The sequence below is a fragment of the Rhineura floridana genome, chromosome 16 (genome assembly GCF_030035675.1).
Source record: "Rhineura floridana isolate rRhiFlo1 chromosome 16, rRhiFlo1.hap2, whole genome shotgun sequence".
Lineage (NCBI taxonomy): Eukaryota > Metazoa > Chordata > Lepidosauria > Squamata > Rhineuridae > Rhineura > Rhineura floridana.
This window is the reverse complement of record NC_084495.1, coordinates 17,974,615-17,990,427: the sequence shown is the minus strand read 5'-3', so window position 1 is coordinate 17,990,427 and position 15,813 is coordinate 17,974,615. Positions and strand designations below refer to the sequence as shown.

General features: G+C 42.7%; 1 protein-coding gene across 5 annotated transcripts in view; it reads right to left on the bottom strand.

The window, feature by feature from the left end:
* The window catches only part of ZNF711 (zinc finger protein 711), a 32,984-nt gene that overhangs the window by 9,191 nt on the left and 7,980 nt on the right, over nucleotides 1-15,813 (bottom strand). For 3 of the 5 annotated variants that reach the window (XM_061599010.1, XM_061599012.1, XM_061599011.1), the window contains exons 4-6: nucleotides 9,009-9,167; nucleotides 8,386-8,532; nucleotides 172-309 (exon numbers count right to left, since the gene is read on the bottom strand). In XM_061599010.1, coding sequence (XP_061454994.1) covers nucleotides 172-309; nucleotides 8,386-8,532; nucleotides 9,009-9,167 — 444 coding nt within the window. Of the gene's footprint in view, nucleotides 1-171; nucleotides 310-1,351; nucleotides 1,438-8,385; nucleotides 8,533-9,008; nucleotides 9,168-15,813 lie in introns of those variants that run through there. The other 2 variants (XM_061599014.1, XM_061599015.1) reach the window with 2 other exon arrangements.

Genomic DNA, 15,813 nt, shown 5'->3' with positions numbered 1-15,813 from the left:
TCTGTACAACATGTTTCATTATTCTTTTATGTCCACAAAATATTTAAAATCTTCTTTGGGCAGAAAGCAATGGATTAATGCGATTAGCTTCATAGATGCACTCTGTAGAAGCATAGAAGTGAGGAGAAAGGGGAAAAGGGATTCTTATGAAGTGAAAATGTAGCATCCTACCATAAGCAGCAGCCCATGCAACGGGAACAAAAGTTTTATTCACACCAGAGTCTTCAAGCTGTGCGTCGGGAAGTGATGTTGCTTCCTCTTCACCAACAATAACCTCCATGTAAACTTCATCAGCTATTTCAGCACAACCTAGATTTAGTTTTAAAGAGTATGGGAATTAATGATACTATCCATGCAACTTTGGCCAATTGATCATTATTTGGTTCAGTAGCTATCTACTAAACCAGAGTCAGTCAGTCAGTCAGTGAAAAATCAAAATCGGAATGCCAGATACATGAAATTGTCTTAAATGGGTTTCCCCACATGACTAAGACTGCAACCACATGCATATCTACTAGGAAAGAAGCCCACTGAACTTGATGGGGCTTGCTTCTTATGGGGAGCAGCTGGCAGGGAGGAGCACCACTGCGTACCTGGCCTCCCATCAGTGGTGCTGCTGCACTTTCCAGGGGGCACATGGGAAGTCAGTGAGGTGCATGCCATGCCTGCTTCCCCATTAAAATGATGCGGCAAGTTTTTAATGGCTCGTAAGTACAAAAGATGAATCTAAACAGTCTTCTTCTGAATTTATTCACAACACAATATAGCTGCATCATACAGTTCTAATTTAATAACAACACCTATTTCTATACCATTTAGAGTGATTAAATAATTTCACCTATGTTATTGGAAGTAATTTTTACATAAACTTGTAGTGTCATTATCCCAATTTTGCAGACTGGGGGGCTGAGTGGCTTACATAAGGGTTGTATCCAGCAAGGTCATAGTCAGAGGAGATCTATTTAAATTAATGGATACGACTAACTTAAGTCAACTGATTTTAACAGATCTACTCTGAGTATGAGTTAGTCGAATATAACCCACTGTCTCTGGTGAATACAAGCTAAGAAAGGGGCAGACATGCCCCTAAAATCAGGCCCATGAACTCTCCATGTCAGAGATGGTGAATGAATTCCCCCACTGGCTTTAACGGAAGGGAACACCACCCACACAGAGAACTGCTCTGCTCTGCCTGCTAATAAAATTTTATTCAACATAGAAATAAGACAAATTGTAAGAAGTTATTGACATTTATGGCATAAATTCCAATGCTATGTGTGTTTACTCTGATGTAAGTGTCACTGTTTTCCATGAGGTTTACTCCATAAAAAGTGTGCTTATACCCCCTTACCTTGGAGTAAACCCTATTGAATTCAATGAGACTTTGGCTTTTGAGTAGACATGTACAGGACTTCACTGCTAATCTATGAATAAAAAAATTAAAATGAATGAATGAATAAAGACCTTATATATATGTACTATGTATAGGATAGGTCATATATTTATGTTATAGTAAATGCGTTGCCATTAAGCCTGGTAGTGCTGCAGTTCATTATATAGCTTCAGAATGGACCATTGGTCTCACCTGAAGGGTGATTTTCCTATGAGTACGGACATCACAGCGGGTATTAGCTCCACCTATCGTGCGAAGGCAAGAATGTCTTTGAAGTCAAGACTAGGGGCGTCAGGCCCCTCCCACTCTCCAGTTCATTCGCAGCGAGTCTAAGGAGAAATATCTAAAACTACAAGAACAAGGCCAACAGGCCTGGCAGCAGGAAAATAACACAATAGTACCATGCATAGTAACATGACTCCAACATAGCGGTATAACAGAACTAGAAGTCTTGACTTCACTCTTAAATTTAAATATAATAGCGTAACAGTAATAAATAACACATTAGAAAATATATAGTCATCCTCCAACTGGGAGGGTCGTGATGTCCGTACTCATAGGAAAATCACCCTTCAGGTGAGACCAATGGTCCATTTTCCCTATGAGTCCGGCCATCACAGCGGGATGTACCAGAGCAGCCCATACAGGGTGGGACCACATGCTAATCCTGATTAAGAACCTGTTGCAACACTCGTCTGCCAAAAGAAGCGTCAGCAGAGGCATAGCGATCAATTTTATAATGCCTTATAAACGAGTGTGGGGTAGACCAGACTGCAGCCCTACAAATATCGGCAACAGGAGCATTAGTGGCAAAAGCAGCCGAAGTGGCAGCTGACCTGGTAGAATGAGCCGTTATACTAGCTGGAACTGACAGCTTCAGAGACTCATATGCTAAAGTAATACGTGCCCTTAACCAACGGGATAAGGTAGAATTGGATACTTTATGTCCCATAGACCTTGGATGAAAGGATACAAACAGAGACTCCGTTCGTCAAATCTCTTGGGTCCTAGACAGGTAGGTCTTGAGAGACCTCCGGACATCTAACGAATGCCAAGCCTTCTCGAGAGGATGGGTAGGATTTGGGCAAAAGGAAGGCAAAACAATGTCCTGGTTGCAATGAAAAACCGAATCAACCTTGGGACGGAAGGAAGGATCAGTCTTCAGCACAACAGAGTCCTTATGGAAGACGCAGAGGTGTTGAGCAGAAGACAATGCGCCCAACTCCGAAACGCGTCTGGCAGATGTGATTGCGATCAGGAACAAGACCTTGAAGGACAGCATACGTAGGGGCACAGTCCTGATGGGTTCAAATGGAGGGCGTTGCAAAGCCTGCAGAACTTTCAGCAAACTCCATGAGGGAAACCGATGGACAACAGCCGGAGAGCGTAGGACAACTCCCCTCAAAAAACGTTTGATGAACGGATGTGAGGAAATAGGAGCTCCAGGAGAGGACACTGAGAGAATGGACGACAGAGTGGACGCATGTCGACGTAGAGTGTTGGGTCTAAGTCCCATCATAAAGCCGCTATGGAGATATTGCAGCACCTGTTGCATGGTGGCCTGGGATGGATCATGGTGGTGGAACTGGCACCACTTGGAGAAAGCCACCCAAGTATGTTGATAAATACGAGTGGTAGATGGTCTTCTCGAGGCCAAAATAATATCAATCACAGCATCAGACAGGCCAGCTGACCTCAAATGTCCCCGTTCAAATGCCACGCTGTTAGATTGATCCAAGTAGGGTCCTGGTGCCATCCTGGACCCTGGGATAGAAGGTCTGGCCTGACTGGAAGTGTCCAAGGATCCATCACTGACATTGCCAGAAGATCTGAGAACCACGGTCGGCGTGGCCAAAATGGTGCTATCAGAACCAGCTGTGCCCTCTCGGTTCGCGCCTTCCTCAAGGTTTTGGCTAACAATGGTATGGGAGGGAAGGCGTACAAGAGACCGTCTGGCCACGGTATTGTCAAAGCATCCATTGCTTCCGCTGTTGAATCCAGGTATCGGGCAAAGTACCTGGGAAGCTGGCAATTGCGACTGGAGGCAAACAGGTCGATTGAGAATTCGCTGAACCGACTCTGAAGACGATGGAAAATGGCTGGGTGAAGTTTCCATTCCCCTGGAAAAACCTGTTGTCTGCTGAGCCAGTCTGCTGTCACATTCCAAATCCCTCTGAGATGTTCTGCTTTCAGGGATTGTAGATGATGTTCTGCCCAGACAAAGATGAGGGAGGCTAGGTCCTGCAGAGGATGAGACCTGGTGCCCCCGTCTGTTCAAATGTGATTTTACACACGTGTTGTCCGTTCGAATGAGGACATGGTCCAAAGGGAACAGAGACTGAAAATGAAGTAGAGCTAAATGTACAGCCTTTAGCTCCAGCCAGTTGATGCTTTGAGTCTGCTCTGTGGTGGACCAAACCCCCTGAACGTACTGGGAGTTGCAGTGGGCTCCCCAGCCGATGAGGCTGGCATCTGTGGTTACAACAGTTCTGTGTGGTTCTCTGAACGGCGTGCCCTTGGAGAGGTGTTGGGACCTTGTCCACCAGCGGAATGATAGGCGCAGCGCGGGGGTCAAGCAAACTTTGCGATGGTTGGAGCTGGCAATGTCCTGTTGAAAGGGCAGTAGAGTCCATTGAAGATGCCGAGTGTGGGCTCGAGCCCATGGCACAATATGGATTGTAGAAATGAACATTCCGAGCGCCCTGGCTAGAAGCATGACGTCTGCTGATGTTTGTTGCATCAGGGACCTTGCGATGCTTGTGATGGCAGTGATGCCATCTGGAGCCAGGAATACCATTGCCTGCAGGGTGTCCAACATTGCCCCTAGATGTAGTAGGCGTTGGGTTGGTTGGAGATGGCTTTTGTCGAAGTTGACAAGCCAGCCGTAGGTCTCTGCCCTGGAAGCGTTGGTTCCAGGAGCCCCTGAATGAATTGGGGTCATAGGATCTGAAGTTGCGGCCTCGTCCTCCTGGCCGCGTTCCTCGAAAGGGCTGGTTAGTACGGAAGAAAGGAGATCGCCTGAAAGGCCTGTGGTCGATGTTCTGGACAGTGGCCAGAACCGGTTTGTGGGCATCTTTGGGATCAACCAGCACTGCCTTTAGAGCTTCCTCGCCGAAGAGTAACGATCCGGAGTAAGGAGCCCTGGACAGATTCATTCTGGCCGCTGAATCAGCTTGCCAGTGGCGAAGCCAGAGGGTCCGTCGAGCGACTATCTGAGCCGTCATGGCTCGTGCCCCCAATTGAGTGGCATCCAAGGTGGCATCGGCCACAAAAGCTGCTGTCTTACGCAACTTTACCAGTGACCTTCTGAGTGCGACAGGATCAGGGTTAGTGTCCTCTAGAAGATCATCCAGCCACATCATAGCTGCTCTGGAGAAAATGGAGGCCGAAGCGGAGGCACGCATGGAGAGGGCAGTGGCCTCATGATTTTTGTGGAGGGCGAAGTCTATTCGTCGCTCAGTAGTGTCCTTTAGTTGGGATTCCCCTTCCCTGGACAAGAGAGAACGTGAAACGAGGCGAGCGATTGGTTCATCTATGCCAGGGACGTCTAACTTGGTGGCAAAGTCCGGAGCTAGGGCGTAAAACCTGTCAGCCAGGTTCTTGAAGCGGCGAGAATGGAATGGGTGAGCCCATTCTTCAGAGGCCAATTTGGCAATCGGGTCCAGCACCGGGAGGTAATGTTCAGTAGGTGCAGGGGATTTGAGAACCTTGGCCCCTTTGATGGCTGGGGTGGAGGAAGTTGAAGGCGCAGTCTGGAGACCAAGGGTATTAACTACCCTGCGTTCCAGGGGCTGATAGTCTGAAGCATTAAACAAGCGATACGATGTATCCTCCTCATGATCTGAATAGTCGCTCCAGTCATCTCCTTCAACGTGGTCAGTGAAGGTTGACTCCTCCGCATACGAGGCTTCGTCAATACATCTGCCTCTGGCTACATCAAAGGGGTTAGGTGAACAGGAAGGATGAGCTTCATGACACGCACGTTGGTCCATGTTGAGTTGGGGTATGGCAGGAACTTGTGGTGGTGACTGCATTTGGGTGAAAAATACCAGCATGGCTTGAAGTTGGAAGAGGAAATCAGGGGACGGCAGCAGCCCAGTTGTGGTAGATGTTTGTGCCTGAGTGGCTATTGGAGCAGATGTTTGGGACGGTAAAACGGAGGGAGGCTGGTTAGGCGAAGGCTGAGTGTGGAAGCCAGCAAAATCTTCCTCATCAGAGGAAGCAGCAGGGGAATGAAGTATATCGCTTATGTGTGCCTGAGTTGCTGTGGTAGTGGTGGGGGTTGGCACAGAGGCATAGCGTGGCCGCTTTGGTTTGCTATGGCTTGAAAGATGTTTTGTCTTAGCCATTGCTTTAACATGCTTAGGCTTAGTCGCCTTAGAGTGTTGCGGCTGGGCTGTTTGTGACATGCCTGGCTGATCTGGCATCATATTGGCTGATTGCGACATGCCTGGCTGTTCTGCCATCTTATATTAACTTGGGTGCAGTACACGGCCACAGAGGGGGCAGGATGTAAAGACCCGAACTGGCACAGTGTACGACCACAGAGGGGGTAGAATACACTGGCAGATGGCTAAGTGCACGGCCACAGAGGGGGCAGGATGCACTGTGGTATCAGCGTTAGAATATAGGCTGTATAATATAGGCTGTATTTTAGGCTTGGTACACGGCGACAGAGGGGGCAGGATGTACAACATATAGTTCAGATTAGTGCTGTAGGCTGGATTTCAGGCGTGGTACACGGCCACAGAGGGGGCAGGATGTACTGAATATAATTCAGATTTATTAGAAGTCAGGCACTGATATTAAAGCTCCAGCCTTGATGATACTGAATATAATTCAAATTTAGTACAAGTCAGCCACTGATATTAAAGCTCCAGCCTTGATAATACTGAATATAATTCAGATTTAGTACAAGTCAGCCACTGATATTAAAACTCCAGCCTTGATAATACTGAATATAATTCAGATTTAGTACAAGTCAGCCACTGATATTAGAGCTCCAGCCTTGATAATACTGAATATAATTCAGATTTAGTACAAGTCAGCCACTGATATTAAAGCTCCAGCCTTGATAATACTGAATATAATTCAGATTTAGTACAAGACAGCCACTGATATTAAAGCTCCAGCCTTGATGATACTGAATATAATTCAGATTTAGTACAAGTCAGCCACTGATATTAAAGCTCCAGCCTTGATGATACTGAATATAATTCAGATTTAGTACAAGTCAGCCACTGATATTAAAGCTCCAGCCTTGATGGTACTGAATATAATTCAACTTTAGTACAAGGCAGCCACTGTATTAAAACTCCAGCCTTGATGATACAGTCACAGTAAATTTGTGTGTGAGGAAGCCCTGTGTAAGTCTGTCTACAACACACAGACAACACACATAGAGATAGCTTGCAGGGAAGGTATCCATTGGTTAATAAAGGGGTAACAAAAAAGGCAGGAAATTTGAATCCAACAAAAATGGCGCCCGGAAAAAAAAGGGCGGGAAAAATGGTCTAAAAATGGCGGAGATAGACGGAGCAATGGCGGCCGTCTGGTAACGAACTGGGGGAAGGGTAGCCCAGCACAGTCTCGCAGGGGGAGCCGCGGGGCCGATAGCTGCGCTTGCGGCTCTAAAAAACCCCAAGAAGGAGACTTCCGAGAGAAGCCTGTGACGGATGAGGCAGCAGGAAGGCAAGCCGCTGCCGCCGCCGGCTACAGAGCTCTCCGCGGCGAAAATTGAAGTCACGGAGATAGAGAGAGAAAAGGAGCCGTATCAACAGGCTCCGGAGAGGCAGAACCCCGGCAGGCTGAATTAAGGCGGCAGGCTGAAATTAGGTGTCTGGGGAAAAGGGCAGGGAGCCGCAGCCGCAAGCTCCCGCCTGGAAGAGAACCGCAGCCGCGGTCCCTTCAAAAGCTCCACAGAGTGCGGCTTGAGCAGGAAAAGCGCTAAGGGAGAGACAAAGCTGCGAGCTCCCGATGGATGGCAAAGCCAGGGAGGGAAAGGCTCAAAAACGGTCAAAAAAGGTAGAGAACCGCAGCCGCGGTCTCTGTGGGGACCCTCAGACAAGCAAGGGAAATAAAAGTAAACGGAAGGCTAAACACAAAAACATGGAGAACCGCAGCCGCGGTCTCTGAGGGAACCCTCCAAAGAAGTAGAAATAAACTTAAATGAAGTTAAACAGAAAAACAGGGAAAGGATGGACTGGGGAGACACACAAGTAACACTAGGTTCGCACCCAGTCAGAACAAATAAACAGACAAATACGAAAAAACTTAGCTAAATGCTACGCTATAGTATCTCAATCTTGTTCGTACGAAGGCAAGAATGAACTGGAGAGTGGGAGGGGCCTGACGCCCCTAGTCTTGACTTCAAAGACATTCTTGCCTTCGCACGATAGGTGGAGCTAATACCTGCTGTGATGGCCGGACTCATAGGGAAAATGTCCAAAAGGCAATTAAAAAAAGTAAATGTTGAAAATCATCTACATTTGACCATCTACATTCATGGGGGTATGCCTAACAAATGGGAAGCTATGTACTTATTTTCAGTCTTTCACAAATTGCCTCTGGGATTGTCAGTGTCCCTATGTAAATGTCAGCTGTCACAAAATTTCTGACACTCATATACACTAAATCACAAAGCACACATTCTACAGATATAAGGAAGTGTACTATCTGTAGCAGCTAGGCAACTGTCTATCTACATATCAAATCACAAGTCTGTGAAATGGCAACATAGTGCAAACTATAGCACATGAATAGCTTTGCAATGACTTCTCAATACAGATTTTGTGGTTGTTTGAATTTCCGCTTGTTTGTGCTGGTGCACATAGCTTGCGAGGTTGAGTATATTTAGGATCTCTATCCTCATCTGAAACTTAAAATGATCATTTAACAATATAGGGATAAAAACCATTCAAGTTCATAGTAGCTGGGGGTGGTGGAAAAATGATGAGATGACTTTCTTAGCAACAGAAAAATGTTGTTCTTACTAATATCTTCATCCTCCTGAGAGGAATCCTTAACAGCCATATAAACCATCTTCTCTCGTTGTACTCTGCCAACGCCTCCTTGCTCTAGAACTCCAGCTACAGAATGCCCATTATGAAAGTCACTCTCTGTTACAATTTCTGTTCCACCTTGAAGAGAAGACATAATTTTCATTTGCTAACATTTTAACAGAAACAGTAAAATGTTTCATTTCTCTTCTGTGTGCTTGGTGAAATAAGAAGTCAACAAAGTCATTAAGGGAAAAGAGCACGGCGGGACAGCATTTTAAATTGTATGTAGCATGACAAACTGTCATGAGTTGGGCATATGGCAGGCAGGAACAAACTTAAAGGAATCTTTACAAGGATATGGGGAGAGGGATCGGTTCTGGAACTGGAGTGAGATAACAGGCAGAAGCAGGGGGCAGTTAATGCTATCTGGAATCTATGGGCAAAGCTTTTATGGTTTTGTTTTGTACTGCAATCTACTTGCTTTAGTTTGTCTTATGGAGGACAATGCAAGAGATTTAACTGGAGACCATTAAAAAGTAGTATTTGTTTTACACAGCATAGACAGATGGCTTTTGTAAACACTACAAACTAGCAATAATAGATGAGATGCATACCTATTTCCACATCATCCTCAGCTTCAGCTTTAAATATGTAAACTTTAATAACTTCAGAACCAAAACCATCATCTTTAGATACATCATCATGTGAAACCTCAGTGCTGATTTTTAATGGTGTGTTTCCAATATGGTCTAGCTTTTCCCCAACATCATCCACTATAAAAAACAAAACAAAACAAATTCAGTTAGAAGAAGCAATTACTAGCAATGTTGCCCAAGTGTTCTTAGTTCATTTATGCAAAACATAACATTACTGGCAAGATAAAGCTGGCATGCAGACCAATCACCTTGTACTTGTTTATTTTGTGAAGATTTCAATAATATGAATAGATTTGTCTTTATTTGTTATTTTACTATTTTAATAAATCAATGTAGTTAATTTCACGACCAAAAAAAGATAAGCAAGTGCATTGTAACATGTCTGCTACGTTATAACGTTTGATTAAGCAACTAAAGAAGCCAAGATATTTTGTCTTTGAATTGCTGCTCTTTCCCCCCTCTTCAAAATATATACTATTAAAGGGTAGGTTTGTGCATGTTACTGATTTTGAACAAGAAGTTAACCCTGTATGTATTCATCTTTGCGAGATCTTCAAAGCATCAAACATGGATAAGATGTGGCTCGCTTTCCAGAGCAAAATGAAAGGGTGACAGAAGAACAACAGTGTAAAATGTTAATGAGCCACCCTGCAAGGACCAGGGGAGATGCAACACTTCATCAAGCCCTCCAACCTACCCCACCCCACCTTAGCTATAGTTAAGGCTTACATCAGACTAACCTTAACCATGGTTAGGGGCTAACGAGGGTTCTTTCTTAATAAGAGTATGCTAATCAATTTCAGATACTGATTAGTATATCTTGCTTAAGAGTGATCCATGTTTAAGGGCAGTGTCAATGTATGTCCTAACCCTTAGTTAACCCTCGCAGTGGAACAGCAGGAGAGGGGAGTGAAGAAAGTATGTGATGCAGGCCTGCTTCTGATCTCTTAATCGTGTTTAAGTGACTGGAAACTTTCCATCTATATTGGGCCTAATTCTGAACTCACAAACAGGAGCAGGACACTAATTATTCCCTTCCAACATAATCAACAATATCATGAAGTCAGAGTGCTTTGATCTAAGAAAATTCAGCATCATTTGCTTTGCTGGAAATTGGAATTAAATTCCCAAAGTGACACCTCTCTGCAATTGGTCTGCAAGAGGCCAAACTCCTTCATAGGAATTAGTGTTTCCAAGGAAGCAAGCAAATTTTCACACATAAATTATTTCCCAAGTTAAAAAAGTTACATTCAACAGGTACTGATAATATATAATACCAATAATATATAACACTTAAACATCATAGTGCATCTTTGCTTTATGTGTGCTTATATTGCCTGCGCTGGATGTCATTTAATGATACCTGCTAAAACTGCAGCAGTATTTGGTGTCCCTGATGAAACTTGTATTTCAGAAGTCTGTGAACGAGTCAGAACACTGCTGGAGCTACTGAAAACAGAACTAAATAGAAATAAAAAAGCTAAGGACTTAATTTTTTAAAAAATATATATCAATACTTCTACTGTTAACCTTTGCAAAATTAAGCTTCTGTGACTAAACAAAGGTTTTTCTTAAAAATGAGATTTTTTTTAATGGCATGGACACAATCCATCCCTCCTGTTTATGCAACTTGCATGTGAGACAGGGCATCCCCACAGCATAGAGTTTCCCAGCATTTGGTCCATAGATGTTGTCGGACCATCATTTCCAGCCAGCATGACCAATGGTCAGGGATGATGGTGACTGTAGTTTAAAATCTGGGCCCAAGGATGGGGAAAGTTGGCATAAAGCATAATGATGCCTTTTCTTCCTCATCAGCTCATAGATGGAGGCAATACTGCTCAGAATACAAATAGCCTGCATGATGAGAAAATGGGGAAAATCAAGGCAATATAGTTATATTCAGAGGAATGGGTTACATTATGCCTTTTTGGGATCCCATCCAGTATGTGCAGACAGGAAGGATTGTACCACCAGTGCAGAAAAGAGATATTCTTTAAAAAATATGGTTAATAAATAACTCCTTAACTACTCACTTAATGGAGAGCCTGAACCTGGTTAGTACAATCAATATTTTCTTCTTCTGGAACAGCCCCTTGTCTTTGAAATATAATTAAGTGGATATGTATAATGTTAACTATACCTAAGTCACAGAGGGATAAAAAATGCAATACAAACTATATAAGACAATATCAGCACTAAAACGCAGTACAGGAATACCCCGCATTAACGTACACAATGAGTCCAGAGCGAGTACGTAAACCGACAAGCACTACCTTTTTTCACTTGTGCCGCCACTGTGCCACCTCTCCTTCATGCGGAGCCTCAAAGCCCCGTGCTAAAGCCTCTGCTGCTGCACTGCGGCGCCTCTGGTGCACCGCCGCGCCTCCCAGCTGATTCGCAGTCACGCGATCGCATCTCTTTCCACCTCCCCACGCATCGAAAGAACAGGGCACAACCAAAGGTTGTGTCCGTTCTTGCGAAGCAAGCGTACGTAAACAGGGGAATGATGCTACTGTAACTATGTCTGTACTCGCGAGTGTCCTTAAAGTGAAGGTCCGTATAGCGGGGTATTCCTATATGTAAATGCTTGCGGTTGGCAAGCCTAAGAATTTCAGGCTATTCATAAACAATGAAGCAATTATTCCATTCAACAGCAAGATGTGTACTTAAACAATGTTGTCAAAACAAAAAGATGACAAACCTGCATAAAATGTGACACTGTGGAAGACAGCAGAAGTGCCTTGTATATTACTTTAGTTTCTTTCTTTCAAAGTTATAGCTGAAATACCCTGTTTGATGCGTAATTGCCCAGTTCTGCATATTCTCATGCACTGGTTTAATTTTAGTCAACAAAAATAATTCAAGGAGAACAAGAATAAGGTCTTTATGATAAGTAAGAACATAAATATATAACACAAGACAAAGAACACCAAAATGCACGTCAACGTTCTAGAGATGCTAAATGCATAGGACAAAGCAAAAACAAAATTACAAAATTTATTCCGATATAGTGACAATGGAGGCTGCTCATAGATAATTGAGATATGTCACTAATAAACACACGTAACTTTTAAGTACCATGAAGCTTTGATTTGCTTTTTATACTTTTGCATTTCTCGTTTAAGATAAGAAATACAAATGCTAAAATACATGTTTTATTTACACATTATGGTAAGCCATACTATGACGTACCAGGCCTGTACAAATGTAATGGTCCCGAGAGGAGCCTGCACCCATTTTGCTCTTCCCCAGTCCTTTTAGCACAGTGCATTGGAGCAGCTAAGCCAAAGTTTAGTGTAGCATATCATCAGAACCAGAAATCATGGCGACGGTCTCTTTTCTTTAATCATGATCTGTAGCCAACACTTATCCTATGGTTACAGATCACAGTTAAGAAAGAGAGACCTTAACCACAATCCCAGGTTTAGATGACACACTAAGCCAAACCTTGGCCTAGCTGCTGCATAGCAAGGAGAGGGGAGGAGTAAGGCAGGTGTGAACTCCTCTTCAGGAGCCAGCATGTTTGCACAGTTCCACTAAACCATAGTTTGGTTTACCATGCAAATGAGATTGTTGAATTCCTCAAAAAATACTGTCTCCTACTGCACCCATCCTGTTTAAGTTTCAGTGCATGAGTGTTGAATGAGATGAGATTAGGTATTAAGTCTCCCAGTTGGTGATGAGAACCGAAGTATTCCAGTGGTCACGTGTAATTATATTCTTCATCATTTCTTGCTCACTTATCCTACATAAATGTACTTTATAATAACAGTGCTTGCTTTAACATAACAACTGCACTGGGGGGGGGAATCTAAGGAAAGATATTCTATTGCATGAACAGCATATTCAGCTGAAACAATTGTAACAGTATTATTGTAGCACATAAAAAACACATGAAGAATATCTTACCTCTTTATTTTAAAACTCGACTGTTAAAAATGAGTTTTGCCTGAAAGGCAGCAGCATTGCAATATGTAATATAATAATGAACTAGTGTCTTGAAATAATAATCCAGAATTCAGAGGTGTATACCAAACAACAAAACTAACACTTGATGAATAAAGTTCTTTAAATAGAACAAAGTCTGAATTCAGTGTCAAAAGGCCTACAATGCTAAGGTATTTTAACGGAATAAGGTAATTTCAGCTTCTAGAATGAAGTTTAGTAGCAAGTCAAACTTAGTAATAATTAAGTATGAAACTTTAAGACCTGGCTTAGACAATATATGCTGCCTAGGGTTGCAGGCAAAACACCCTTCCCTGTACAGGTAGTTCACATAGCAGGGAGTAGTGCTAACATGCTTTTTTCCTTGTATGGTGATTTAAAAATGTGGAACAGTTACATGGATTTAGTCTGCTGTGACCAGAAGAGACATTGAGGCTATTTCCTACACACACTTACCTGAGAGTAAGCACCACTGAATTTAGTGGGAGTAGACATGGTCAGTATTACATTGTTAAGCTCTATTGAAATCAGATGCATACAAAAGACTTTTCAACAGCAATCACAGGCAGTAAGGAAACAACATACTGTTTCTGAAGTAGTTATCAGTGTTCCATGCTATTTTATTTATTTTAAGTGTTTATATACTGCTTTTCATGCAGACTTCACAAAGTGTTTTTTATCACACTCCTGTGTATTTTTAAGCCTTTATGGTTACAGAGACATGTTTGAAAATATGCTGCAAAAAGGCTAGAAAGATTTTAAATAAGGAGTCAAAAATGGATGAAACATGTTTGCTTTTTTTCAAATCTTTCAATTTCAAAGCCAGATGAAATGAAATGAAATGGACTGCCTTCAAGTCAATTCCAACTCAATAGGGTTTTCATGGTAAGCGCTATTCAGAGGTGGTTTACCATTGCCTTCCTCTGAGGCTGAGAAGCAGTGACTGGCCCAAGGTCAACCAATGAGCTTCAGGACTGTGTGGGGATTCGAGCCCTAGTCTCCCAGGTCATAGTCCAACACTCTAATCACTATGCCACACTGGCTCTCTACCGGTGTGCCAGATACCGCATGATATTCCAAGGGATGCTTCAACATTTTGTATATGTGCAATAATTTAAACAATACTACAGAAATGCACTGTATCAAATGTGCTTGACATCTGCTAAATTCATTACTTATGTCAATTGCATACAATATGCACACTTCTGCACCCTTCAGATTCCTCATTCGAACCATCTTTGCCCCTGGACATACCTAGGTTGCATACTTTCATGTAACACCCTTCCATTGATAGGCAAATTCAAGGAAACGTGCACAGACCTCAGCAGAATGATATAGATATTGACTAAATAAAGACATTTCAGTTTTATGCATTATTAATCCCACACCTCTCCTCATCAAAACTTTCATTTTAAAGTAATAGTTTCAGGACTATTACTTTCTAGGCTATACAGTAAACCCATAAAAGAAGAAACTGAATAAATTCCTGTAAATGCTAGTTATCAGTATTATATTGTTGCTCTCAATGCAAACAATAATTCTGAAGGGATTCTTTACAAGTGAAATGCTGCAAAAATGCCTGTTTACAAAAAAAAATGAGAATCTTTGCAACCTCTAACTTACCTTTCTTAGCTGTTTCCAGGTGTGAGATGTTCAGATTCACTGTAGATTGCCAGCTCCCAATTCATGTGATGTTTCAGCATGCACTCTGCTGGTGATCACACCCACCACATAAGCCCATGAGATAGTGACATAGTTTTCCTTTTTTTTTTTTATCTCATCGGGAACAATATAGGAATGTATTTGTAATTTTAGCAAACTATGCAACATCATATTGCAGGGGTAGATAACTTTTGGCCAACATACCAGATGTGGCCCAGCCACCCATATTATGGCTCACAAAATAACATGTGGTCTGCAGCATGACCAACACTGTAATTCTAAGCATTGCTAGCAACAATCTCCACTACCCTTCCAGACTGTCATTTACCAAGGGTGGTGTAATCCTATTAGAATTGAGGCAGACTTGCCTCTTAGCTAGGGGAAATGGCTTAGCACCAAGAAAAACTTGTCCACCCCGCTATATTATTATAAGCAATAAGATTGGACTGTTATGACTAGATTTCTCTTTTTATCTAAACAGTTTTGCTGTTTTTATTTTTGCATTTTTGTACACCGCTTAATTTTTTAAAATATTAAGCGGTTTAGAAATGCTTTTAAATAAATAAAGTAAATAAGTAAATAGATTTTTAAAAGGAGGCGGTGGTGCAATATTACCTTACCCCTAAAGGACAGCTCCAGTGTGGGTCTGTAGTGGGTAGTATAGGATCACCAGTATTGTGCATGGAGTGCCATCATATGGATCGAGAGCTAGCAATCCACTGTGGGGGTCTGAACATCACAAGCCTGAAAAAAAAAAGAGAAAAAAGATGTTTTATGTTACTTGTGTGATCTTTTTTATCTTACACTAGTTATGTGATGCCTTTCATTCTAACAATTTCCAGAGGGGTGATCATGTTAGTGTCTTGCAGCAAAAACAAAGAGTACTGTGGCACCTTAGAGTCTAACAAATTTTATTTGTTACATTTATACCCTGCATTTCTTTCATCACAGAACCTAAGGCAGCATACATGTGGTTCCCAAGCAGTCTCCCAGCCAGCCAATGACCAGACCCAGACCTGCTTAGTTTCAGCAAGGTGGTGGCCTCATGTGATTGCAGATCATAGCATACATTTTTGTGGGCTACGATCCACTACATCAGATGCATGAAGTGCTTTTCTGAGTTGAAAATGTATGTATATTTATGTGTATGTGG